General features: G+C 46.4%; 1 protein-coding gene across 1 annotated transcript in view; it reads left to right on the top strand.

The window, feature by feature from the left end:
* The window catches only part of mus101 (mutagen-sensitive 101), a gene marked incomplete at its 3' end in the record, with an annotated part of 31,278 nt that extends 5,734 nt beyond the window's left edge, over nt 1-25,544 (top strand). The window contains exons 7-31 of the mRNA XM_028316656.1: nt 1,486-1,583; nt 1,667-1,792; nt 2,364-2,597; nt 3,486-3,672; nt 4,482-4,616; nt 6,504-6,688; nt 8,513-8,688; nt 9,651-9,850; nt 10,362-10,529; nt 12,431-12,522; nt 12,979-13,149; nt 13,572-13,703; nt 13,846-13,971; nt 14,607-14,782; nt 15,401-15,600; nt 15,888-16,055; nt 18,360-18,479; nt 18,737-18,880; nt 19,390-19,541; nt 20,165-20,266; nt 20,349-20,399; nt 20,636-20,819; nt 21,659-21,804; nt 22,229-22,429; nt 25,321-25,544. Of these exons, the coding sequence (XP_028172457.1) occupies nt 1,486-1,583; nt 1,667-1,792; nt 2,364-2,597; nt 3,486-3,672; nt 4,482-4,616; nt 6,504-6,688; nt 8,513-8,688; nt 9,651-9,850; nt 10,362-10,529; nt 12,431-12,522; nt 12,979-13,149; nt 13,572-13,703; nt 13,846-13,971; nt 14,607-14,782; nt 15,401-15,600; nt 15,888-16,055; nt 18,360-18,479; nt 18,737-18,880; nt 19,390-19,541; nt 20,165-20,266; nt 20,349-20,399; nt 20,636-20,819; nt 21,659-21,804; nt 22,229-22,429; nt 25,321-25,544 (3,898 nt within the window). The remainder of the gene's footprint in view (nt 1-1,485; nt 1,584-1,666; nt 1,793-2,363; nt 2,598-3,485; nt 3,673-4,481; nt 4,617-6,503; nt 6,689-8,512; nt 8,689-9,650; nt 9,851-10,361; nt 10,530-12,430; nt 12,523-12,978; nt 13,150-13,571; nt 13,704-13,845; nt 13,972-14,606; nt 14,783-15,400; nt 15,601-15,887; nt 16,056-18,359; nt 18,480-18,736; nt 18,881-19,389; nt 19,542-20,164; nt 20,267-20,348; nt 20,400-20,635; nt 20,820-21,658; nt 21,805-22,228; nt 22,430-25,320) is intronic.
* Nucleotides 25,545-27,463: the final 1,919 nt, after the last annotated feature.

The following is a 27,463-nucleotide window of genomic DNA, read 5'->3' as shown; positions in this document are numbered from 1 at the left end:
GCTGGCGCAGTACCGCGTGTGTGGCGCGTCTACGTCATCGCCGCTCGTCGAGCACCGCGCGCCCGACATGAGTGAGTGACGTAGCGCGTGACGTCACACGCGCAGTAGGCGGCGCTACAGCAGTATAGTCTGGTCTGTGAGCACGTAGAATTTTGTCCAATGACTCGCACACTCACTGCGGGCGCCCGTCGCACAGTCGCGATAGCAATATAATTACGCGCGAGCGATAAAGATGGGTAGCTTGGGGTCATTGGACAAAATTCTACGTGCTCACAGACCGGGCTTTAGGCGTGGGTCAGAGACTCGGCGGCGCGCGGCGTGTCGCTCCCGCTGGCGCAGTACCGCGTTTGTGGAGCGTCTACGTCATCGCCGCTCGCCGAGCACCGCGCGCCCGACATGAGTGAGTGACGTAGGGCGTGACGTCACACGCAGTAGGCGGCGCTAGAGCAATAAGAGTGGGTCAGAGACTCGGCGGCGCGCGGCGTGTCGCTCCCGCTGGCACAGTACCGCGTGTGAGGCGCGTCTACGTCATCGCCGCTCGCCGAGCACCGCGCGCCCGACATGAGTGAGTGACGCAGCGTGTGACGTCACACGCGCAGTAGGCGGCGCTAGGCAGGGTACTCACCTGCCATGTAGCACGTAACGTAGCATGTGACGTAACCAACCTTCAAGTGAGTACGGCTCGTCTACGGTCATCGCGTATCTGTCTGCGAGCTCCTGAATCCTACTGCGAGCCGCCTTTGTGCTCGCAGTGATACCGCCACTCGGCGGGTCGCTGCGATCTCCCTGCGAACCACGCGCGAGCAGCTCGCAGCGGGCTCGTGCCTATGTACTCACTTGATATACAGTGTCTGATACATTACATGCTACACGGCTAGATGAGTACTCTGCTCTAGAGTACTGCCCGCGTGGGTCAGAGACTCGGCGGCGAGTTCACGTCGTCGCCGCTTGCCGAGCACCGCGCGCCCGACATGAGTGAGTGACGTAGCGTGTTACGTCACACGCGCAGTAGGCGTGGGTCAGAGACTCGGCGGCGCGCGGCGTGTCGCTCCCTCCGGCGCAGTACCGCCTGACATGAGTGAGTGACGTTGCGTGTGACGTCACACGCGCAGTAGGCGGCGCTAAAGCACGGCAGGCGTGAGCATCGCGCGCCTGACATGACTGAGTGACGCAGGCGACGTGTGACGTCACAGCTGCACAGCACGGGTGAAAGATATTGCAGTGAGGGACGACAAATGTAACAGTGCAGTCAAGGCATACGATTTCAGCCGCGCAGGATTTAACGAAGCAAAAAGGTGCAAGAGGGTTGCCTCCTGTACCATTCTTCTACCACAGGAACCTACTCCGTTATGCGCTATGAATGGAGAATACATTTTTGTTACAAAAAAGCCTCTAAGTACACAACAAGAAGAGTACCTACATCCAATAAGATCTTACAGGTCTAATAAGGATTCTTATATTAAAGAACCTTATATTTTGTTTCAGGCCTGAACTTCTCACGTATTACTAATTTGCGACCGCCCAGTAATTTTGTTGATGAAAGTAGAGCGACAGACATGTCTACATTATCAGGAAGAATGAAGGTAAACTTTATCTACTTGTATCATTATAATATAATACTTTTACCTATTTTTATTGCATAAATTGAATGTTTTGTATTTTTTAGCTGTCTCAAGAGACTTCAAAGAAATCAAACGATTCATCGCTAGTTGATAAGGAAATTATAGCTGCATTTGAGAATTTCGACGTCAGTTACATAAAGAAGGCTGGGCCTATCTTTGACGGATTTTGCGTAAGTAAAATGTATTTTCCTCTTCGTCTCCTTCAGCACCATCATTGTAACAGCTCAAGTATTTCGAAGCCACGATAGCCGAACGGTGAAGGGGTCGGACTGGCTGACTCGTCATCCGAAAAACGCGGGTTCGAACCCCGCTGACGCTCGACTATTGTGGTGAGCTTACTCATGATACAAGCATATTTAAGCTTAGTACGAGGGGCTAACGGGACTATTAAAAAAATTGTTTTCCTCAAGACCAAAGGCTCAAACGATGGTCCTTCGAGCCGGATTTCAAACTTGTTTTTCAAGATGTTGCCATAAGTGTGGTAGTAGGGTAGGGTACACTGAAAACCAGCGCCGTGGCCTTCGTCACCGTGGGCCACGGCATATGCTGAGTGGGGTCCCGTTGCAGTGGGCATCTTGTTGGCGAAAGAGTGGCACTGCTCAGTTTACTCTTGTTTTTATTTTTTTCTTCTTCCATTATTATGTGCCACTGTCATGTCTATGTAATTGCCTGTATATTTGTGTGATGTCCATTGTCATAAATGTATCTTTCTTTCTTTCTATATACGCCTTTTCTTTTTAGATTTGGGTGACCGGCCTCGAAGGCACTTGCCGCGAGAAAGCCGTGGCTTGCGTGTCTCGAGGCGGCGGCGTCCGCTACGACTGCCCGCACGAGCGCGTCACGCACGCCGTCGCCGGCAGTAAGGCCGCGGCCCTAGCGGCCCAGCGCGCGCTGCCCGCTGTATGCGTACTGAGCCCGCTGTGGCTGGTCAACAGCGTCATGGCCGGCCAGGGGCGGCCGCTGGACGAGGCCGAGGTGAGTGCCCGCGTGTGACGTCATCAGAACCGGCCCGCCGTGTGTACTGAGCCCGCTGTGGCTGGTCAACAGCGTCATGGCCGGCCAGGGGCGGCCGCTGGACGAGGCCGAGGTCAATGCGGGCACTCACAGTGGACTGTGTGACGTCACCAGCCGCAGCGAGTGCCCACTGTGTGACGTCACGCGCCCTTCGCCGGCAGTAAGACCGCGGCCCTAGCAGCTCAGAGCGCGCTGTCCGCGGTGTGCGCTGCTCTGTGACGTCACTCGCCGCCCAGTGTGTGACGACCGTATCATAAATCAATAGGGTTGGCAGTTGTTCCACGTGAAATGACGCTGTCAGTATAGATCGTTCCATCTATGAAGACTCACCCCACCATTCTTCCGCTAATGTTTGAGTGTAATCGGTACACGCTAATTATCCATGAGTGCACACGCACACTACAATAAAACGCTCGGTTTGCTCGGATCAAACTCTACGCACCCCGCGCGACCGAGACCAAAAATTGGTGGGGCGCGTCTTCGTGGATGGTACGATCTATACAAGGGCGATCACTGGCACTGCACTTAAAGTGGACGCATCAAGAGAGGTTTAAAAATCAAAACCGGACTAACAATAATTTAAAGATTTATAGATTTTCTCCTATTTAACTCATCGAACATCGAACAGCGTGGGACGTCCACCCACAAGGTGGACCGACGACCTGATAAAGGTAGCAGGAAGGCGCTGGATGCAGGCCGCTACCAACCGTGCGATATACACGTCATTAGGGGAGGCCTATGTTCAGCAGTGGACGTCATGTGGCTGAAATGATGATGATGATGATGACTCATCGAACTTGCATTTTACATTTAGAACTCCCCCATAACAATATGCATTTTTGTTCACAGTATCTAATAGATACGAAGCCCACAACGCCAGCCAAATCAAGTGCACGTAAACCTAAAATCGAACCCGCGTCGCCTATGAGCAAGAGAAACTTGCAGCTATTAAGACGGGGGCCACTGGACCTACCGCCTCCCATGCCAGAGGTCGAAGAACCAGTGCAGGATGAAATTGTGAACCATTATTTGAGCCGTGAGTGTAATTTTCTTACTTGTATTTTTAGTTCTATCTTTATGACATGATAAGCAATTAAATGTATTATGAATTCTATGACTGAAGTATACGGATTAGGTTATTCAAGTATTTTCTATAGTTTGAACAAAGCCTTATTTATCGATTTTATCGATACGAAGCTTCGTCTAGTGACTGAATCCACTTTAGTCGTCGAAAATGTGTCGACCAATAGACCCCTACTAATGCTGGATTTCTATATTCAATCCTAATCCAAATTATAGTTCCAAAATACTGAACTGTCCTATCCATGACATTGACAGTGGGGCGCCACCGTCAATACCGGATCGCTGATTCCGATTTTTGCCATGTTGGAAACCATATAGTTGAACGATGGTAGCGCCCCCCTGTCATTGAGTTTGGTGGGACAGTTCAGCGTGGGTCATCTATATACGGATTTGGATTGTCAACTGTCAAATTTTAATATGTTTTTGGCCAAAATATCTGCGGTTTTTGATGTTTTTACATTTTTATATTGTTTATTAGTATATTTAAACAATATTAAAGTGTTAGAAAAATCGATAATTTTGGAAATATAATCTAAAACTGTATTCAATTTGACAGTTGTAATCCGGATTTGGACAAGGATTGAATATGGGAATCGGGCGTAAATCAATCATAAACAGTCATCTTGCTTGTCATAGAATTGGAGAATATATCCTAAAGATGTCACAAACTGTTCATTCGTTTTCAACCTAATATCGTCCACTGCTGGACAAAGAAAAGTGAACCTTAATACTCATCAAATACAAATGCAAATTTATTTCCAGAAAATATGCCGGAACCAGAGCCTCCCAGAGAGAAGACACCAGAACCGGCGGCACCAAATGTAACAGTGCAACAACCTGACGTCACGTCCGACGTCACGGAACAGCCGACCGAAGAAATTGAACAGATTTTTAGAGGTAAGGCTAGACAATTTATGTATTAGGTAATTTATCAGTAATTAGTGTCATTTGAGACGATGTTGTTATTAATTCTGTGTTCTTTTTCGACTCAACCGCAAAGGTTGTGTTGATTAAACTATTGATATTATACGCATCTTCTGCAGTGTCTTTCAGTATACTTCGTATAGATCGTGCCAACCACGAAGATGTTTGAATGTTATCGGTAAATGCTAAATCATCCATGATTGCACACGCACACTACAATAATGCCGCTCGGATTGCTCGGATCAAACTCCCCGCACCCCGCGCTTCCCTCGACCAAAAATTGGTGGGACGCGTCTTCGTGGATGAAACGATCTATACTTCGTACTTGTCGAACTATTAACTGAAAGCCAAATGCACATAATGTCAAAAGTAACGAAAAGGGGTTATGGTTTGGTTTCTGAAACAGTGTCCAGAATTTTTGAACAACGCAGAAAATTATAAAATCTTGCTTCCAACGAGTTGTGAGATACTATACGGTACTTTTTTCTTGTGTAGGCATAAAGATCGAAGTGCAAGGCTTGGACGAGGAAGCGATATGCGAGTTAGGGGCGGAGGTGGGGGCCGCGGGGGGCGCGCTGGNGACCAATATACCCCTACTAAACCAATCATAAACAGTCATCTTGCTTGTCAGAGAACTCGAGAATATATCCTAAAGATGTCACAAACTGTTCATTCGTTTTCAACCTAATATCGTCCACTGCTGGACAAAGAACAGTGAACCTTAATACTCATCAAATACATATGCAAATCGTTGATCTCAGAACATATGCCGGAACCAGAGCCTCCCAGAGAGAAGACACCAGAACCGGCGGCACCAAATGTAACAGTGCAACAACCTGACGTCACGTCCGACGTCACGGAGCAGCCGACTGAAGAAATTGAACAGATTTTTAGAGGTAGTCCTTTAATACTTAAAAAATAACCGGCATAAGTTATGTAAGGCCCAGAACAGACGGTGAAACGCAACTGCAAAGAAACTGCAACTTTCTGATGATTCTGATGAATTAAACTGAAACGGAAACTGAAAGTTTCAAACTGGTCGCGTCATGTGTGGTCTCTCAACGGACGCTATGGCAGAAACTTAGATGCAACTCAAAAGTAACTAGCAGTTGCAGTTTCGTTGCAGTTGCGTTTCACCATCTGTTTTGGGCCTTAGACTGGTGTTGTTATTAATTGGGTAGTTATCACATCTAGTTAGTGTAATGGTGACAGAACTTCTTAAAAACACTTCATTATAGTTATACATTGATTTATGAGCTTTGAAATCAATATCTAATGACGTCATCATTATCAAAGTCCCCATTGCATTACAAAAGATATGGGAGTGACGCGTATTCACAGCTCATACAGTATGTCGATTGGGTTTCAAATCATTCTTAAATTAATATGCATTACTAACTACCAATTTCTTCCAGACGTCGTGATATTTTTATCAATTATTTTCCTTTCCTATCGAACTCATTAGGTCTAAGCTGCGCGCCGCGATAAGCGGTTATCACGCCATTTTATCGCCCATACATTTTGACGTCGATAAAATTATCACGGCGTGCATATTGGCCTAAAGTCCGGTCTGTGAGCACGTAGAATTTTGTCCAATGACCCCAAGCTACCCATCCTTATCGCTCGCGCGTAATTATATTGCTGTCGCGACTGTGCGACGAGTGCCCGCAGTGAGTGTGCGAGCGCGACAGCAGCATAATTACGCGCGAGCGTTAAGGATGGGTAGCTTGGGGTCATTGGACAAAATTCTACGTGCTCACAGACCGGGCTTTTGTGTACTTTTTCTTTCTTCCTTTTCAGTTTAGATAGATAGAATTCCATGTAGGAAATCATATTATGAGGTACTTTTTTCTTGTGCAGGCATAAAGATCGAAGTGCAAGGCTTGGACGAGGAAGCGATATGCGAGCTAGGGGCGGAGGTGGGGGCCGCGGGGGGCGCGCTGGCGGCCGCGGGCGCGGGCGGCTCGCACGCGCTCGTGCCGATGGACTTTGATCCTTCCGAGCTGGTCACAAGGGACGCCGAGGCTGTAACTGTGTTTTGGGTGGTAAGTTCTTGATACGTCACTCGCTTCGGCGCTTTCATGAAGGGCCGAAGTTAGCCGAGTGGTGTAGAGATCCGAAGTTAAAACTTCAGAACGCTTCAAGCACTTTGACTCGGGCTCTTTACCGACAACAATCGGAAGTCGGGCGTGGCGAAGTAACTCGAAGCGAAGTTCATGTCCTTGTCCACACTATCTATTTCAGCCAACTTTGCGAGTAATGTAGCTGAAGAGGTATTCCTCGAAGCGCACCTATTTTGAGGCGCACCTACTGAAGCGCACCTAAACTATTCCTTAGCGCGCCTATGTTTATTATTACTATAAATATTTCGAAGTGTATGTCTACTAAGATGAATAAAAAGTACCAGGGCAACATAACATAGGTGCTAGCTGAGGTATAAAGCTTGGACGAGGAAGCGATATGCGAGCTAGGGGCGGAGGTGGGGGGTGCGGGCGGCTCGCACGCGCTCGTGCCGATGGACTTTGATCCTTCGGAACTGGTCACAAGGGATGCCGAGGCTGTAACTGTGTTTTGGGTGGTAAGTTCTTGATACGTTACTCGCTTCGGCGCTTGGAAGTAAGTTAAGAGCGTGTCTATACTATGTACGTAGTCGGCCGCGGGCGCGGGCGGCTCGCACGCGCTCGTGCCGATGGACTTTGACCCTTACGAGCTGGTCACAAGGGACGCCGAGGCTGTAACTGTGTTTTGGGTGGTAAGTTTTTGATACGTCACTCGCTTCGGCACTTTGATGATTTGCCGAAGTTAACCGAGTAGTGTGTTCAAACTTCAGAACGCTTCAAGTCCTTTGACTCTGGCGCTTTACCTACACCAACCGGACGTTGGGCGAGGTGAAGCGAGGCGATGTTGCTCGAAACGAAGTGGGTGTGCACACTACTTCGGCCAACTTCGCGAGTAGTAGCAGACTCAGTCACTGAGGTATGATGGGGCAAGTACACTATGCGGGTCGAGATGTAATAATGTGAACACCGTCTCGGTTACTTTCTTCTTCTACCCGTGAGATCGTCCATACTTCGGTGTGCGTGCGCTTCGTCTCGGTCAATTTTCCGCATAGTGTACTTGCGCCATAAGACTTGGACGAGCTGGTCACTAGGGATGCCGAGGCTGTAACTGTGTTTTGGGTGGTAAGTAATACGTCACTTGCTTCGGCGCTTCGAAGTAAGTTAAGAGCGCGTCTGTACTACGTACTTCGGCCAACTTCGTGAGTAATGTAGCTGAGGTATGAAGTTTGGACGAAGAAGCGATATGCTAGCTAGGGGCGGGCGGCTCGCACGCGCTCGTGCCGATGGACTTTGACCCTTCCGAGCTGGTCACAAGGGACGCCGAGGCTGTAACTGTGTTTTGGGTGGTAAGTCATACGTCACTCGCTTCGAAGTCAGCCGAGTAGTGTAGTCAGATACCTCTTGTTCAACTTCAGAACGCTTCAAGCCCTTTGACTCGAACGCTTTCCTGGCGCAGTTAAATTGCTATGCGCGAATTTGATCAAATCAGACAGTGTAAACTCGCACTTTTCGTCGTGGGTCGCCTATAATTCCGTGTGTACGTTCGCGCTTATTGTCGATCAATTTCGCGCATAGTGTAACTGCGCCAACTGCCAAAAATTGAAAGTCGGGACGAGGTTGCTCGAAGCGAAGTGGGAAGGAAACGAAAATAAGCATTGAAGTTCTAGATATTCTATCAGGTGCGATGCAGGCTTAAAGCTAGCCCTATCGTGTTAAAAAAGAAACTCGGTACTTCGCGAATGTAATGTGCAAGCTTACTATTTTTTGGTTTAAAAATGTCACGTCATCAAATCAATAATATTGTTACAGAAAGACTGTCTCTCCCAACAAGAGCTACTGCCCATAGAGTACTACCATCGACCTGTACAGATCCCCACTTGGGGTGACGGGCCACCCCCCCTAAACGGGGTCGTAGCGAGTCTTAGTACCTACAGCGGGATGGAGAGGGCGTTCTTAGATGAACTGGCGAAACTCCTTGGTGCTACGTAAGTTATAATAAATATTGACCCATAGAGTGTTATTATCTACCCTTACAGATCCCCACCTGGGGTGACGGACCACCCCCACTTAACGGGGTCGTAGCAAAAAGATTATGAGACATGTAGAGGCTCCTTAAGAGCAAAATGACGATTTGTAAGAACTATTTATTAGTCTAAACAAATAAAGAAATTTTGACTTTGACAAGTCTTAGTACCTACAGCGGGATGGAGAGGGCGTTCTTGGATGAACTGGCGAAACTGCTTGGTGCCACGTAAGCTGTAGTAATAATAATGATCCATTGAGTACTACCATCGACCGGTTCAGATCCCCACCTGGGGTGACGGGCCACCCCCCCTAAACGGGGTCGTAGCGAGTCTTAGTACCTACAGCGGGATGGAGAGGGCGTTCTTGGACGAACTGGCGAAACTGCTTGATGCCACGTAAGTAATAGTAATAGTATTGATCCATAGAGATTAAGAGTCGTCTACCGTCGCAGATCCCCTGTCTTCAATTCACTTGCGTTTCATCTCCAGTTGTGCGCCACTCGCGCTCCATGTTTATTCTAGCTGATCTACAATTCGGTATCACGGTAAAGTTCACGCGGTAATAAAGACGAAACAATAGATTTCTGTTATTTCCATTAAAAGTCCGAACACCTCATTTTTGAAACTAAAATTACTAAATCACAGCAAATGTTTACATTGCGTTTGACTTGCATTTGAGAAAAAGTAACTTTCTGTCAACTTTTACGTAAAGGCGCAGTCGCGCTCCGTTTACGTCACCGCATCGTTTGAACTAGTTGTAAAAACGATACCGCGATACGGATTTGTCAAAAAGCTGATTTTCGTTCCTCCTCCAATCGTGTCCAAAGCTGAAAAATTTTACCCCAATCGGGGCCTTGGGCACAGTTCATTCAATCTTCAGTAACAGTTTTCATGTCAAGTAAGGTTTGTCATTTCTTACATAGAACGCAACTCCGCTTCTGTCGGCGTAACACAGCGAACGCGCTAGCGTCTACGCACCTCATATGCCCCACTCCTACTGGGGACAAATACACCGGGGCGTTGAAGTGGGGCTTACCGGCGGTCAAGGCAACCTGGCTGCTTGAATGCGCTAGAACTGGGAAGAGAGTGAGCGAGAGAGAATATTTAGTTGGTGACACTAAAGGTAAGAAGTTTGTTGTAATTAAAATGTAGTGTTACCTAATTTAGCTTTTCAGTTGTTATTAACTTACCTACTCGAATAATTACTGTATTAAAAATCTATACTAATATTATAAAGCTGAAGAGTTTGTTTGTTTGTTTACTTGAACGCGCTAATCTCCGTAAATACTGGTCTGATTTGAAAAATTATTTCAATGTTAAATAGCCTATTTATCGAGAAAGGCTATAGTCTATACAACATCACGCTACGATCAATAGGAGCAGAGCAACAATGAAAAATGTTGCGAAAATGGTGTTTCACGCGTACAAAGTCGCGGGCACAGCTAGTATTCAATATAAAGTACTTTCGAGATATGAAAATGTTTGAATTCACTGGTACCCATAGCACAAGTTTTGCTTTGTTTGGGACTAAATGGCGCAGTGTAAAATGTCAAAGTATATTTATTTTATTTTCAATTCTGACTGCTAAAATGTGTCTAAACAGTTTTTGAAACTATTTTACTTTGTTTTATCAGCTCCTCCCAGCCCACAGAAGACCATAGAGCAAATGCCGCCAGAATCCAAAGACGAAACCAACTCCACCACGGACAAAGAGAATGACATGCGGCCGCCTCCGACCGCGGCGGTGCCACGTAGAGGCTCCATACCAAGTCGGGAGCAAACTCCGAAGGGGAAGAATATGGGTAAGCTACTTGCGACTATAATACTATAGAAATAGGTCTACTTTGCAGTGTGGTCTCAGCAGAGTAAAAATGACCACCCCACTCTACCCGTGGATATAGTTAAAGGCAACTAAGGGATAAATATGCGAATTCATCCTAAGCCGTTTGGCCAGCGTCCCAAATGCCTGAATGTGCCTTTGGTAAATTATAGAAGGTCGTTCTCCTGCAATGGACACTAAATGACACGATTAGGGTTTCTGATTTCTCGACCTATTTTTTTCTCGAGTTTCGAGAATTCTCGAGACCAAAGTCTCGAGTTTTCTCGGGTATCGAGTCTTTTAATGAAAACTGTTGAAATCGGTTGAAAATTATTGAAAACAGGTTTTTTAATCTTATATACCTACTGTTATAGTCCAGTCAATGAATGCCTTAACGACGGTGTAGAGAGAAATCCGTGGAACACAATTTCTGACCTCGGGACTTTATTTAGCCTAGTTAGGTGGTGAACATAGCAAAAGTCCCCGCCCTTAGCCCTTGTGCCGGCAGGGAGAGGGGGGTTTAAAGGTACCACTTTTCGGTTTTTCGCTTAATCCTCGGAAACTATGCGTCCTAGTAACATGACTACTATGAACCAAAAAAAGCTTATTCAATTTACTACAGGCGAGACCGTCAAGTTTTTCTATATCTTGTATAGTTTTTGCGGCATCTGCTCTAGAAGGTCTGTAAAATTGGAAATTTAATTTTTGTCTTATATGTTCCTATCAGGAGAAAATCGACTAAATCAACATTGAGCAAACACTATAGACATGCGGGAGCATGTTAAGCCTAGTTCCAGGGAGGGGACTGCATCGTGCGTATATTTAGACGACCCAATTGGAGCCACTTTTGACTCCTCGTCACTCAAAAACTACTGTGCATTAACTCTTCAAATTTGGCTCATGTATTGAGACTTGCAAGATATACATCAGCTTTAAATTTCATAAATATACCTCAAACGGTTATTTAGGTATTGACGTTCAAAAATCGACATCTAGAACACTAAAATCTATCTATCACCTGTGAAATGTTAAAATTTACTGGTTTTTTATTTGTTCCTTTGTATTTACATAACTACCTTTCTGGATGCCAAATTTGAACCTTCGAGGTCATCTGAAAGTGGTTAGAATTTGGTCTATAGTTCAGACATGTACATTTTTGGACGTCAATACCTAAAGAACCGTTTGAGGCATATTTATGAAATTTGAAGCTGATGTATATCTTGCAAGTCTTAACACATGAGCCAAATTTGAAGTGTTAATGCACAGTAGTTTTTGAGTGGGGAGGAGTCAATAGTGGCTCAAAGTGGTTCGTCTAAATATACGCACGGTGCAGTCTCCTCCCTAGAACTAGGCTTAATATGCTCCCGCATGTCTAGAATGATTGCTCAATGTTGATTTAGTCGATTTTCTCCTGATGGGAACATGTAAGACAAAAATGAAATTTCCAATATTACAGACTTTCTAGAGCAGATGCCGCGAAAACTATACAATTTATCAAAAAAGTTGACTATCTCACCTGTAGCAAATTGAATATGCTTTTTTTAGTTCGTAGTAGTCATGTCACTAGGACGCATAGTTTCCGAGGATTAAGCGAAAAACCGAAAAGTGGCACCTTTAAACCCCCCTCTCCTCGCCGGCTCAAGGGCTAAGGACGGGGACTTTTGCTAGGTTCACCTCCTAACTAGTCTAAATAAAGTCCTGAAGTCAGAAATTGTGTTCTACAGTTTTCCATCTATAATGCTTTATTGACTGGACTATATTGCACAACAAGAAATATTAGAATTTAGTACCACTTATTTTGGTAAGGAAAGAAACAAACAATAAAATCTTTTTTCATAATTAACATTAACTAATAATCATAACAAAAGTCATAAAGTCANCTAGGGGCGGGCGGCTCGCACGCGCTCGTGCCGATGGACTTTGATCCTTCCGAGCTGGTCACAAGAGACGCCGAGGCTGTAACTGTGTTTTGGGTGGTAAGTTCTTGATACGTCACTCGCTTCGGCACTTTGATGAATTGCCGAAGTTAGCCGAGTGGTGTAGAGATCCGAAGTTCAAACTTCAGAACGCTTCAAGCACTTTGACGACTTTTCTTCTGCCAACATCGCGAGTAACGTAGCTGAGGTATGAAGCTTGGGCGAAGAAGCGTTATGCGAGCTAGGCGCGGGCGGCTCGCACGCGCTCGTGCCGATGGACTTTGACCCTTCCGAGCTGGTCACAAGGGATGCCGAGGCTGTAACTGTGTTTTGGGTGGTAAGTTCTTGATACGTCACTCGCTTTGGCGCTTTGAAGTAAGTTAAGAGCGTGTCTATACTATGTACGTTGTCGGCCGCGGGCGCGGGCGGCTCGCACGCGCTCGTGCCGATGGACTTTGATCCTTCCGAGCTGGTAACAAGGGACGCCGAGGCTGTAACTGTGTTTTGGGTGGTAAGTTCTTGATACGTCACTCGCTTCGGCGCTTCGAAGTAAGTTTTAAGAGCGTGTCTATACTATGTACGCTGGCGGCCGCGGGCGCGGGCGGCTCGCACGCGCTCGTGCCGATGGACTTTGACCCTTCCGAGCTGGTAACAAGGGACGCCGAGGCTGTAACTGTGTTTTGGGTGGTAAGTGTTATACGTGCTTCGGCGTTTTGATGAAGTGCTGAAGATAGCCGCGTCACTCGCTTCGGCGCTTTCATGAAGGGCCGAAGTTAGCCAAGTGGTGTAGAGATCCGAAGTTCAAACTTCAGAACGCTTCAAGCACTTTGACTCGGGCTCTTTACCGACAACAATCGGAAGTCTGACGAGGCGAAGTGCATGTCCACACCATCTATTTCAGCCTACTTTGCGAGTAATGTAGCTGAAGAGGTATTCCTCGAAGCGCACCTATTTTGAGACGCACCTACTGAAGCGCACCTAAACTATTCCTTAGCGCGCCTATGTTTATCATTACTATAAATATTTTGAAGTGTATGTCTACTAAGATGAATAAAAAGTACCAGGGCATCATAACATAGGTGCTAGCTGAGGTATAAAGCTTGGACGAGGAAGCGATATGCGAGCTAGGGGCGGAGGTGGGGGCCGCGGGCGCGGGCGGCTCGCACGCGCTCGTGCCGATGGACTTTGATCCTTCCGAGCTGGTCACAAGGGACGCCGAGGCTGTAACTGTGTTTTGGGTGGTAAGTCATACGTCACTCGCTTTGGCGCTTTCATGAAGGGCCGAAGTTAGCCGAGTCTTTTGACTCTGGCGCTTTACCAACACGAATCGGACGTTGGGAGAAGTGAAGTGTCACTCGCTTCGGCGCTTCGAAGTAAGTTAAGAGCGTGTCTATACTATGTACGTGGTCGGCCGCGGGCGCGGGCGGCTCGCACGCGCTCGTGCCGATGGACTTTGATCCTTCCGAGCTGGTCACAAGGGACGCCGAGGCTGTAACTGTGTTTTGGGTGGTAAGTTTTTTCATACGTTACTTGCTTCGGCGCTTAGAAGTAAGTTAAGAGCGCGTCTATACTGTGTACGTGGTCGGCCGCGGGCGCGGGCGGCTCGCACGCGCTCGTGCCGATGGACTTTGATCCTTCGGAGCTCGTCACAAGGGACGCCGAGGCTGTAACTGTGTTTTGGGTGGTAAGTAATACGTCACTCGCTTCGAAGTCAGCCGAGTAGTGTAGTCAGATACCTCGTGTTCAACTTCAAAACGCTTCAAGCCCTTTGACTCGAACGCTTTCCTGGCGCAGTTAAATTGCTATGCGCGAAATTGATCAAATCAGATAGTGTGAACTCGCACTTTTCGCCGTAGGTCGCCTATAATTCCGTGTATACGTTCGCGCTTATTGTCGATCAATATCGCGCATAGTGTAACTGCACCAACTGCCAAAAATTGAAAGTCGGGACGAGGTTGCTCGAAGCGAAGTGAGAAGGAAACGAAAATAAGCATTGAGGTTCTAGATATTCTATCAGGTGCGATGCAGGCTTAAAGCTGCCCTATCGTGATAAAAAAAACTCAGTACTTCGCGAATGTAATGTGCAAGTTGACTATTTTTTGGTTTAAAAATGTCACGTCATCAAATCAACAATATTGTTACAGAAAGACTGTCTCTCCCAACAAGAGCTACTGCCCATAGAGTACTACCATCGACCCGTACAGATTCCCACTTGGGGTGACGGGCCACCCCCCCTAAACGGGGTCGTAGCGAGTCTTAGTACGTACAGCGGGATGGAGAGGGCGTTCTTGGACGAACTGGCGAAACTGCTTGGTGCTACGTAAGTAATAATAATTATCCATAAGAGTACTACCATCGGCCCGTACAGATCGCCGCGTGGGGTGACGGGCCACCCCCCCTTAACGGGGTCGTAGCGAGTCTTAGTACGTACAGCGGGATGGAGAGGGCGTTCTTGGACGAACTGGCAAAACTGCTCGGTGCTACGTAAGTAATAATAATGACCATCGACCCGTACAGATCTCCGCGTGGGGTGACGGGCCACCCCCCCTTAATGGGGTCGTAGCAAGTCTTAGTACCTACAGCGGGGTGGAGAGAGTATACTTGGATGATCCATAGAGTACTACCATCGACCCGTACAGATTTCAGCGTGGGGTGACTGGCAACCCCCATTCAGTAGGTGCAGGCAAAACGCATTCTTGAGTAGATTCCTTCAGTGTGGTACGGGAGGGATGTGGTTTTTGTTACGGCATGTGACGCGTGACTTCAAAAGTGTACACTGTGACATATTTGTCACGTCACATTTCTTCACCCCTCTCATTCCAATATTTCATATTACAACTACATAATTGTTTTATAGATTTTGTAACAAGTGTATAATCTAGTTTAAACCTTTAATTCTGAAGACTTTCTCTAACAACGTACTTAATCATTTCCACAGAACGCAACTCCGCTTCTGTCGGCGTAACACAGCGAACGCGCTAGCGTCTACGCACCTCATATGCCCCACTCCTACTGGGGACAAATACACCGGGGCGTTGAAGTGGGGCTTACCGGCGGTCAAGGCGTCCTGGCTGCTGGAATGCGCTAGAACTGGGAAGAGAGTGAGCGAGAGGGAATATTTAGTTGGTGATACAAAAGGTGAGACACTTTATATGAGCTCTCAAAACGTGATTTTCCTATAGATTTGTATAGTAAAGACTAGACTTTACTACGAAGGTTGCTATGGCGTCAGTTTTATTATTTAGTTTTATTTATTAATTTCAAAACTACTAAAATCTTATTTTACAACTGAGAACTAATTAGGTTTTTAGGGCTAGAATTTCATTTCCATAGCCCTTCAATTGAGTTTTCGAGATATGATAAAAAGATTACAAAAAGCACGATCACTTACTTTTTAACTTTAAGGTTTTTTTTCGTTTTATCAGCTCCTCCCAGCCCACAGAAGACCATAGAGCAAATGCCGCCAGAATCCAAAGACGAAACAAATTCCACCACAGACAAAGAGAACGACATGCGACCGCCTCCGACCGCGGCGGTGCCGCGTCGAGGCTCTATACCGAGTCGGGAGCAAACTCCGAAGGGGAAGAATATGGGTAAGCTACTTGCGACTATAATACTCTGCACATAGGGTTGAATATTCAAACTAGCATATACAAAGAGAACGACATGCGGCCACCTCCGACCGCAGCCGTACCGTGTAGAGCAGTGGTTCTTAACCTATAAGTCATGAGGGACCATTTTACCAAAGAAGAACGGTCACGTCCCATACAAAAAAAACCCAGACCCGACAGAAACGAGACATACCTCAGTTTTTTTGTCATGTCTTAATTAGTTAAATTATATATTTTTTATATTCGAAATCTATGTATAACACCAAAATATTACCCTTTGTTTTTGTTCAGGCGTTATACGAAAACTAATACAAAATGCCTATTTATTACCAAAATTGGTAAATGTATGTACCTAAATGTCTATTACAGCTGCTATGGAATGTATCTAGGTGACCTGGAGATACATCCGGATTATATAGGGTGGTTATACATATGGAACGATAAGTGATCTCACTCGATTATTTCTAAACTATACAAGATATCGAAAAACTAGTTACTGATTCTGAAAGTGCTTCACGAGCTCTTTCAAATGGTACCAATAATAGGTTACAGATTATGGAAGCTGGTAACATTGAATTTTTGGATTTTGTAACTTCTCGTTTTCACCCTGTATAATCCGGCTGTATCTCCAGGTCACCTAGATGCATTCCATAGCAGCTGTAATAGACATTTAGGTACATACATTTACCAATTTTGGTGATAAATAGGCATTTTGTATTAGTTTTTGTATAACGCCTGAACAAAAACAAAGGGTCATATATTGGTGTTATACATAGATTTCGAATATAAAAAATATATAATTTAACTAATTAAGACATGACAAAAAAACTGAGGTATGTCCCGTTTCTGTCGGGCCTGGGTCACAGATGACCGTTCTTCTTTCTGTCTTGTCAGGGACCACCTCATAATCATATTCGGTCAAAAGTAAACCAGTTTGACTGCAAAAATCGGTTAAAAGTGGTTTTGACCAAGGTGTGCAAGTGCACTTCGTGGACGACTTGGAATGCCTCCAGGGACCACCAGTGGTCCGCGGACCACCGGTTAAGAACCACTCGTGTAGAGGCTCCATACCTAGCTGGGAACAAACTCCGAAGGGAAAGAATATAGGTAAGTTACTTGCGACTATAATGCTCTGCATACAAGGTTGAATATTCAATCAAACTCTATCTCAGACAAAGAGAATGACATGCGGCCGCCTCCGACCGCGGCTGTGCCGCGTAGAGGCTCTATACCGAGTCGGGAGCAAACTCCGAAGGGGAAGAATATGGGTAAGCTACTTGCGACTATAATACTCTAGAAATAGGTCTACTTTGCAGTGTGGTCTCAGCAGAGTAAAAATGACCACCCCACTCTACCCGTGGATATAGTTAAAGGCAACTAAGGGATAAATATGCGAATTCATCCTAACTAAGCCGTTTGGCCAGCGTCCCAAATGCCTGAATGTGCCTTTGGTAAATTATAGAAGGTCGTTCTCCTGCAATGGACACTAAATGACACGATTAGGGTTTCTGATTTCTCGACCTATTTTTTTCTCGAGTTTCGAGAATTCTCGAGACCAAAGTCTCGAGTTTTCTCGGGTATCGAGTCTTTTAATGAAAACTGTTGAAATCGGTTGAAAATTATTGAAAACAGGTTGTTTAATCTAATGTACCTACTTTTATTGCACAACAAGAAATATTAGAATTTAGTACCACTTATTTTGGTAAGGAAAGAAACAAACAATAAAATCTTTTTTCATAATTAACATTAACTAATAATCATAACAAAAGTCATAAAGTCGCGTGTACTTTAAGGATAATAAATAACAATAAAAATCTGGAGCTACAATAAAATTGAATCACTTGTTTTCCAAAGAACACAATTCCAAATAGCAAAATAACGATAGTAAAAACTTTTTAATAAATTTTTAAATTTCTTAAAGATAACAAGACGTTTTAAACGACTTGAATAAACTTTACGAGGAGTCACGAGTACATTGATTGAGATCATTACTTGCAAATCAAATCAGTTAAAAAAGGAAAGACTAGGCCAGTCTAAAAGCGACGTTAACCTATTAAATAATTAAAAACTTATTTTTGTCTAAGAAAATAGGCTTTCAAGAATATTAAAGCTTCAAAATCGAAACTCGAGAATTCTCGAGCTCCGGTAATTTTTTTCTCGTCTCGAATCGAAAGCTCGAGCAGAAACCCTAGACATGATGAAGATAGTAAAAATATGAATATTACTCAAATTTTTAAAGTTCTAATTTTAGTATAATAAATAAAATATATTTTTTTTTTCATTTAGATGTCGATGACATGTCACCCGCGTCAAGATACATAGCGATGGCTCGCCAAGGACTTTTAGGCGGCGACTCTCAAGAAACGCCCAAGAGGATTCAAGCTTTGAAAGATGATGCTAGACAAGGCAAGTATATTTTACTGAAAGTGTAAACGGGTTTGACGCAGGCCGTCCCATTCGCAAAATGGGCACTATAGTTCAACTTGTAGGTTGAAAATATTAGACAATTTTTATCTGAGTGTGACCATTTTGCGAATGGAACAAAATGAATGACCATTTTTGAATTCGTGACGAAATGCGAATGGGACGGTCTGCGTCAAACCCGTGTAAACTGACTCAATATTTCAGAGTTTCTAATTTCTAAGTGACTTAATGTTTTTTAGATGGTGAAATCAGAACGCCGCCTTTAGACGATGCCCTATCCACCCCCAATCTGGTCGGTCTCAGTCCAACGACTCGGCGGCGGCTGCAAGCCGTGAAGCGAGGAGAGATGCCTTCAGACCCGATACGCACGCCTAAAGACCTACGTGAGTATACAAAATACTGACGTAATTATCAATATTAATTGACATTCTAGGTCGCCATTACTACTATTGTTTTGACACAGAATCGCCAGGTTAATCTACAGAAGACAGACAAATTCTAGGTTCAATTTTACTTAAACTTTACGTCAAAAAATTACGAGTTACATTATGTACTCACGGCTTGACGTTTCGGCTGTGATGCTGCAGCCGTGGTCACAAGCAGACTGGCGGTTCGCGGCGTCGTCCGTTCGGGCGGGCATGAAAATTTTCAACTGAACGCGAACCGCCAGTCTGCTTGTGACCACGGCTGCAGCATCGCAGCCAAAAAATTATGAGAATTAGGGATGCGGCGATTTTTCCGAATATACTCACTCAGTACATAATTTGTATCTTTTGAATCTGCAACGCTCAAAACCACTGGCCCCTTTTGAACCTTAAGACAAAACATTAAGGTGCAAATATTATGTGGTGGTGGCCAAGTTCCTTTTGAAGATTTGTTATAATATCCACAGTGAATCGCAATCCAGACACTCCCGACAGTGCATTCGGGGCAGCCCTAAGGCCGGGTTCAGGCCGACTTTCTCCAGAGGCAAGGAAACGATTGTGGCAAGTCGTGCAAGACCTACCTTCTAAGGAACCACAGCTGTCCAAGGAAAGGCATACGGTGAGTGAAATTGATTTTAGTTAGTAATTTCAAAGACAGTTTATCAGTTAACCCTCACATCAATATAAGCTTAAATTCCCTTTCATCATATTGTTGACATAGCTCGCAATTATACAAAGTGTAACGTGTACAATCGAATGAATGAATGACTGAAGTACAGTCAGCGTCAAGTAGTTCGTTACACCCTAAGTCAGTGGTTCTTAACCTTTAAGTCACGAGGGACCATTTTACCAAATTTCTGTCTTGTCAGGGACCACTTTTTTTTTCAAAATCCTACGAAAGGGGTGGTCGATTTCTCGCCCATTGTGCGCGGTTTGTGTTGTGTTGACTCGACTCATTACGTCACGTCACATGTTTATTATGATGTCTTCGTGTACCACTTGGAATGCCTCCAGGGACCACCAGGGGTCCGCGGACCACCGGTTAAGAACCACTGCCCTAAGTGATCAAACATTTTACAATACGTTGGCTACTTTCCCTATCTTAATTCAATTTTGGTTAATCGATTTGAATAACTAAAATTTTATAATATCGTCCAACAACAGTAAAAGTATATTTCAATCGACTTTCTCATACTGAAAGTAGTTTAACTTTAATTATTATTAACATAAAAATTTTTACAGCCACTATCAGAAATCCGCAACAGATTCCTCGCTCAATTCAATGGCGACGCTGCCACGCCCCCTTCGGAACATCACGCGGCTCCGAGAAAATTACAATTACAGGTGATTACAGAGACATACAATAAACTGTTTTATTTGAAGTCAATGCAAATATGAAAATTCATAATTTATTCTTCTTTTTTAGGAACAAGCAGATACTCCACCCGCTAAAATGCCAAAATTATCGGCAGATCAAGTAAGTCTAAAAAAATTATCCAAGCCAATAGACATAATTGACTCGTTCTTACACACTCACTGTGGGCGTCCGTCGCACAGTCGCGACAGCAATATAATTACGCGCGAGCGATAAGGATGGGTAGCTTGGGGTCATTGGACAAAATTCTACGTGCTCACAGACCGGGCTTTAGTTCATCAACGAATTATTTGTGACTGGTCCACTATTGACGAAAAATCACAAACTTTTTCCCACAGAGTGCTGGCAGTATAAGCAGTCACATTCACGAAGATGAAGACAGCTCCAAGAACTCAACTTCAAGCGCTTCAAGCACTTTACCTGCAGCGGTGGACGCTCAGCTGAACAGGCTCAATGCAGCGCTTAGCAGCCGCTTGAGTTCGCAGAAGGCAAGACGCACTAGAGACTCTTTTCCTGTACCAGGTAATAAATATCATCTATTTATTAGGGAATTACGTATTGATAAGGGTTTGTTCATTGAATCATACTAAATTAAAAAACAAAATTATAGATAAACTAGCTTTCTGACCGCGGCTTCGCCTGCGTGGAATTTTTCGGTTTTTTATATAACTTATGACACTCAGCAATAATGGGGCTTTCTATTGGTTAAATAATTTTTAAAATCGGTTCAATAGATCCCTAGATTTACCCCTTACAATTTAACAAACACACAAAACTTTACCTCTTTATAATATTAGTACTATTATACTCGTAATAAGGCCATTCCAGGATAAAAAAGAGTTTAAATTAGTCCGTCAGTTAATTTATCAAAAATTACTCAACACGTATTTTTAAATATTTCAAAAAATTATGACGTTATAAAAACATCCTCCCGTGCCGCTCCCATACCTACACAGACTCAATTAACCGCTAGATCTATAGCATAGATACTAAAGCCTGATCCGTGAGCACGTAGAATCCAGTCCAATGACCCCAAACTGCCCATCCTTGTCGCTCGCACGTAATTATGTTGCTGTCGCGACACTCACTGCGGGCGCGCGTCGCACAGTCGCGACAGCAATATAATTACGCGCGAGCGATAAGGATGGGTAGCTTGGGGTCATTGGACGGGATTCTACGTGCGCGCGGAATTTTTTGTATGGTCGAAAGGGGCCGCGTCTCAAATAAGTTAGGGAACTCCTGAGCTAGCTAGTGTACGCATTTTGGGACATTCTTTGTGTTTTCCACAAATATCTTACAGCAAATCTTGTCTTATTCTTAGCAAACCAAAGAGTGTTGAAGATTAGTAATTTAATTTATAGTTCCACCGCCGATTGAGGTCGAGACAGGCCCCGAATCGCAGCCCAATACAGTGGGATGGGACGACACAACGCCCGCCAACAATGTACAAGACGCGCCGGTACAGACGCAAGCCACCAAGCGGTTCATGCTGTCTTCGAATGTTGATGTAAGTTATTAATATTTACTTTTATTAAATTCCCATTAGATTATAGATCGTTTCAAGTCTACATAATCTTTAGTTGAGGAACTGGTAGGGACCATGCTCCCTGAACCGCTCTTATTGAAGAATGCTTGCTCTACCTGTGCAAGTTGTCATAGAGCGTATCGATAGCATAGAGTCACGAGTTTAATCGTAAATTCGTGACTCCGCTCGGTAGACATCGATCTAAGACTACGTTGTCTCATCGTAATGGTGCGTCCACACTGGGTGCACGGGCTCGCGCGGCACATTCGACATCCTGCTCACTCAAGAGTAGGGTGAGCTAAATGACCAGCGTGCCGCGCGAGCTCGTGCGCCCTAGTGTGGTCGCACCATTATACTTTGACAGCAAATTGTTAAGAGATTGACACATTGTTATTTTTGATTGCAGAACCGCGAAGAGATAATAGAGATGATCCAATACCTCGGCGGCGAGGTGTGCGAAGGCACAGAACTTGATCCGGAGGCGACGCATTTGCTATGCGCCGCGCCGGGCCGCAGCGAGAAGATGCTCGGATCCATAGCCGCGGGCCGCTGGGTGCTGCATCCCGCTTATGTGGCGCGTAGCAGGGCCGGCGGCGGCTTCCTAGCGGTGAGCTTTCAGCAGGGTACTCATCTAGCCATGTAACATGACTTGACTTATGGTCCTATGTCCCCTAGATGGGGCAGAGGGCGTCCACAACAGTCCTCCATCGCGTTCGGTGTTGAGCTATGTGTTTGATCTCGCTCCAAGTCTTGCCGATCTTCTTCGCCTCGTTTGCCACAGCGCGCCGCCAAGTTTGCTTGGGGCGACCACGTTTGCGTTTTCCTTGGGGGTTCCAATCCAGAGCCTGCTTGGGGATGTGATCGGGATCCCTTCGGAGAGTGTGGCCAATCCAGTTCCACTTGCGGCGCTTGATCTGCTGGTCGATCGGAATTTCGTGGCAGCGTTCCAATAGCTCGACGTTGCCCAGACATAGGGCCCACTGTCGCGTGCCGCGCTGCGAGGCTTCCTGGCGGTGAGCCTTCCTGCCCAGACATAGGGCGCACTGTTGCGTGTCTCGCGGCCGCAGCGAGGAGATGCGAGGCTTCCTGGCGGTGAGCCTTCCTGCCCAGACATAGGGCCCACTGTCGCGTGCCGCGCTGCGAGGCTTCCTGGCGATGAGCCTTCCTGCCCAGACATAGGGCGCACTGTTGCGTGTCTCGCGGCCGCAGCGAGGAGATGCGAGGCTTCCTGGCGGTGAGCCTTCCTGCCCAGACATAGGGCGCACTGTTGCGTGTCTCGCGGCCGCAGCGAGGAGATGCGAGGCTTCCTGGCGGTGAGCCTTCCTGCCCAGACATAGGGCGGTGAGCCTTACTGCCCAGACATAGGGCCCACTGTCGCGTGCCGCAGCGAGGAGATGCGAGGCTTTCTGGTGGTGAGCCTTACTGCCCAGACATAGGGCCCACTGTCGCGTGCCGCAGCGAGGAGATGCGAGGCTTCCTGGCGGTGAGCCTTACTGCCCAGACATAGGGCCCACTGTCGCGTGCCGCGCGCGCCGCAGCGAGGAGATGCGAGGCTTCCTGGCGGTGAGCCTTCCTGCCCAGACATAGGGCCCACAGTCGCGTGGCGCGCGGGCCGCAGCAAGGAGATGCAAGGCTCTGTAACGAGAACGTTCTTGGCTCTCTTACTTTTGTACTAATATTATAAATGCGAAAGTTTGTTTGGATGTCTGGATGTTTGTTATTCTTTCACGCAAAAACTACTAAACGGATTTTGATGAAACTTTTCAGTATTATTGTTTATAACCCAGAATAACATAAAGGCTATATAGGTCGTTCTGTACCAAACTAAACTTCACGCTCGTGAAGCCGCGGGCAAAAGCTAGTTTGATAATAATCAAGCCCACTGACTATGTCTGTCAAACCCTTGATCAAAGAACACGTTTTTTGTCATTTTGACTATTTCAGCTGCTGCTGCTAAACATAGGTCTCCATCAATCACTTCCACATCGCCCGTTTTGTAGCGGCTTGCATCCAGAGCCTTCCTGCTACCTTTTTACTAACTTGTGTCGTGCCTAAACCTTCAACCACACCAACGCGTGCAGATCGCCATCGCCGGCGCGATCATAGGCCAATGACAGGTCGCGCGGACTGTCATGGGTCACACGTCCTGTCATTGGCCTATGATCGCGCTGTGATCATGCCGGCGATGGCGATCTGCACGCGTTGGTGTGGTTGAAGCATAACACATAAATAAAACAAAACGCGTCTATTTTTCAACCGACTTCAAAAAAGGAGGAGGTTCTCNTTCCTGCCCGGACATAGGGCCCGTTTTCCTTGGGGGTTCCAATCCAGAGCCTGCTTGGGGATGTGATCGGGATCCCTTCGGAGAGTGTGGCCAATCCAGTTCCACTTGCGGCGCTTGATCTGCTGGTCGATCGGAATTTCGTGGCAGCGTTCCAATAGCACGACGTTGGAGATTTTCTCAGGCCAGTATATGCCGAGAATTCGGCGAAGGCAGCGGTTGACGAAGACCTGCAGCTGGTGCGAGATGACCTTGGTGACCTTCCACGTTTCACACCCATAGAGCAGCACGGATTTAACGTTGGACCCGAAAATTTTGCCATGTAACATATAATGTATCAGATACTGTATCAAGTGAGTATGATCTCACTTGGCACGGTGCTCGCGCGTGGTTCACAGGGAGATCGCAGCGGTATCTCGGCGAGCACAAAGGCGGCCCCGGGAGCTCGCAGCTAGGTACGCGATGACCGTACGAACCGTACTCATTTGAATGTTGGATATGTTACATGCTAGGTTACGTACGACAGTGGGCCCTATAGACTAAGAGCTAGTAAACACCAGACCTACGTCATTTTATAAAAGCTGAAAGTTTGTCAGCGTATGCTCCCAATATAGGGTAGAATTTAAGTGAGTCATGAAGTTTGGGTTCTTAGCGAGGAGATGCGAGGCTTCCTGGCGGTGAGCCTTCCTGCCCAGACATAGGGCCCACTGTTGCGTGGCGTGCGGCCGCAGCGAGGAAATGCGAGGCTCCACAACAAGAACGTTCTTGGCTCTGGGATCTTACTTTAGTACTAATTTATAAATGCGAAAGTTTGTTTGGATGTCTGGATAGTTGTAACTCTTTCACGCAAAAACTACTAAACAGATTTTGATGAAACTTTACAGTGTTATTGTTTATAACCCAGAATAACATAAAGGCTATAATTTAGGTCGATCTGTGACAAACTAAATTTCACGCTCGTGAAGCCGCGGGCAAAAGCTAGTTTGATAATAATCAAGCCCACTGACTATGTCTGTCAAGCCCTTGATCAAAGAACACTTTTTTTGTCATTTTGACTATTTCAGCTGCTGCTGCTAAACATAGGTCTCCATCAATCACTTCCACATCGTCCGGTTGGTAGCAGCTTGCATCCAGGGCCTTCCTGCTACCTTTTTGACTAACTTGTGTGTGCTTAAAACACGTCTATTTCTTCTCATCATCAAACCTATCTTCACCAGGAGGAAGACTTCGAATGGGGGAATCCCAAAGCCACATGCCTACCTCCTCTCTCGGGGGCGGAGCGTACGTTAGCCCGGGCCGCTTACCGCTGGCGATCAGGGCGCGAGCGACGATTACCGGGGCCTTTTGCTGGCGTCGTGGCCTTGCTACACGTACCAGCGGCTAGGAGAAGACTGCTGGCTAGACTCGTCAGCGCTGGGGATGGAATAGCGCCCGAAGACGAGTGAGTACTAATATTATTTAATATAAGTTCTGCTACAGCAATGTGGACTTTATCGTACTAGAGTTAAGGTCCACTGGCGCTTGGGACCATTTGCGGGCGTCGTGGCCTTGCTACACGTACCAGCGGCTAGGAGAAGACTCCTGGCTAGACTCGTCAGCGCTGGGGATGGAATAGCGCCGGAAGACGAGTGAGTACTAATATGACAAGTACCTACTGCTAGAGTAAACCTTATTGTACAAGCGCGGTGGCTACCGGGGCCTTTTTCTGGCGTCGTGGCCTTGCTACACGTACCTGCGGTTAGGAGAAGACTGCTGGCTAGACTAGTCAGCGCGGGAGACGGAATAGCGCCGGAAGACGAGTGAGTACTAATATTATCCCAACTAGTCCCAACTAATATTATAAATGCGAAAGTAACTCTGTCTGTCTGTCTGTCTGTTACGCTTTCCCGCTTAAACCTCGCAACCGATTTTGATGAAATTTGGCATAGAGATAGTTTGAGTCCCGGGAAAGAACATAGGATAGTTTTTATCCCGGTTTTTGAAACAGGGACGCGCGCGATAAAGTTTTTCTGTGACAGACAAAATTCCACGCGGGCGAAGCCGCGGGCGGAAAGCTAGTTTAATATAAGTTCTGCTACAGCAATGTGGACTTTATCATACAAGAAATAAAGTTCAAAGTTCAGAGACTTTTGCGGGCGTCGTGGCCTTGCTACACGTACCAGCGGCTAGGAGAAGACTGCTGGCTAGGCTTGTCAGCGCTGGAGATGGAATAGCGCCGGAAGACGAGTGAGTACTAATAACACAAGAGCAATGTGAACCTTATCGTACATGAGTTAAGGTTCACTGGCGTTTGGGGCCATTTGCGGGCGTCGTGGCCTTGCTACACGTACCAGCGGCTAGGAGAAGACTGCTGGCTAGACTGGTCAGCGCTGGAGATGGAATAGCGCCGGAAGACGAGTGAGTACTAATATTATTTAATATAAGTTCTGCTACAGCAATGTGGACTTTATCATACAAGAAATAAAGTTCAAAGCTCAGAGACTTTTGCGGGCGTCGTGGCCTTGCTACACGTACCAGCGGCTAGGAGAAGACTGCTGGCTAGGCTTGTCAGCGCTGGAGATGGAATAGCGCCGGAAGACGAGTGAGTACTAATAACACAAGAGCAATGTGAACCTTATCGTACATGAGTTAAGGTTCACTGGCGTTACGGGTGCGATCAGGCGTTGTGGTCTAGCTACATGTACCAGCGGCTAGGAGAAGACTGCTGGCCAGACTCGTCAGCGCTGGAGATGGAATAGCGCCCGAAGACGAGTGAGTACTAATAACACCTGAGCAATAATAAACCTTATAGTATGAGGGATAAGGTCCACTAGCGTTCGGGGTATGAGCGACGATTACCGGGGCCTTTCGCTGGCGTCGTGGCCTTGCTACACGTACCAGCGGCTAGGAGAAGACTGCTGGCTAGACTCGTCAGCGCTGGAGATGGAATAGCGCCCGAAGACGAGTGAGTACTAATAACACAAGAACCTACTGCTAGAGTAAACCTTATCTTATTGTACAAGAGCAGTGGCTACCGGGGCCTTTTTCTGGCGTCGTGGCCTTGCTACACGTACCAGCGGCTAGGAGAAGACTGCTGGCTAGACTCGTCAGCGCGGGAGATGGAATAGCGCCGGAAGACGAGTAAGTATAACAAGTAATATGAGAGCAATGTGAACCTTATGGTGCTAGAATTAAGGTCCACTGGCGCTTGGGACCATTTGCGGGCGTCGTGGCCTTGCTACACGTACCAGCGGCTAGGAGAAGACTGCTGGCTAGGCTTGTCAGCGCTGGAGATGGAATAGCGCCGGAAGACGAGTGAGTACTAATAACACAAGAGCATGCAAGAAAGGATTTTTTCCTGGCGGCTTGGTGACTGGAATT

Source organism: Ostrinia furnacalis, unplaced genomic scaffold (genome assembly GCF_004193835.3).
Source record: "Ostrinia furnacalis isolate ACB-3 unplaced genomic scaffold, ASM419383v2 OfSCF5820, whole genome shotgun sequence".
Classification (NCBI taxonomy): domain Eukaryota; kingdom Metazoa; phylum Arthropoda; class Insecta; order Lepidoptera; family Crambidae; genus Ostrinia; species Ostrinia furnacalis.
This window is presented reverse-complemented; position numbering and strand designations above follow the sequence as displayed.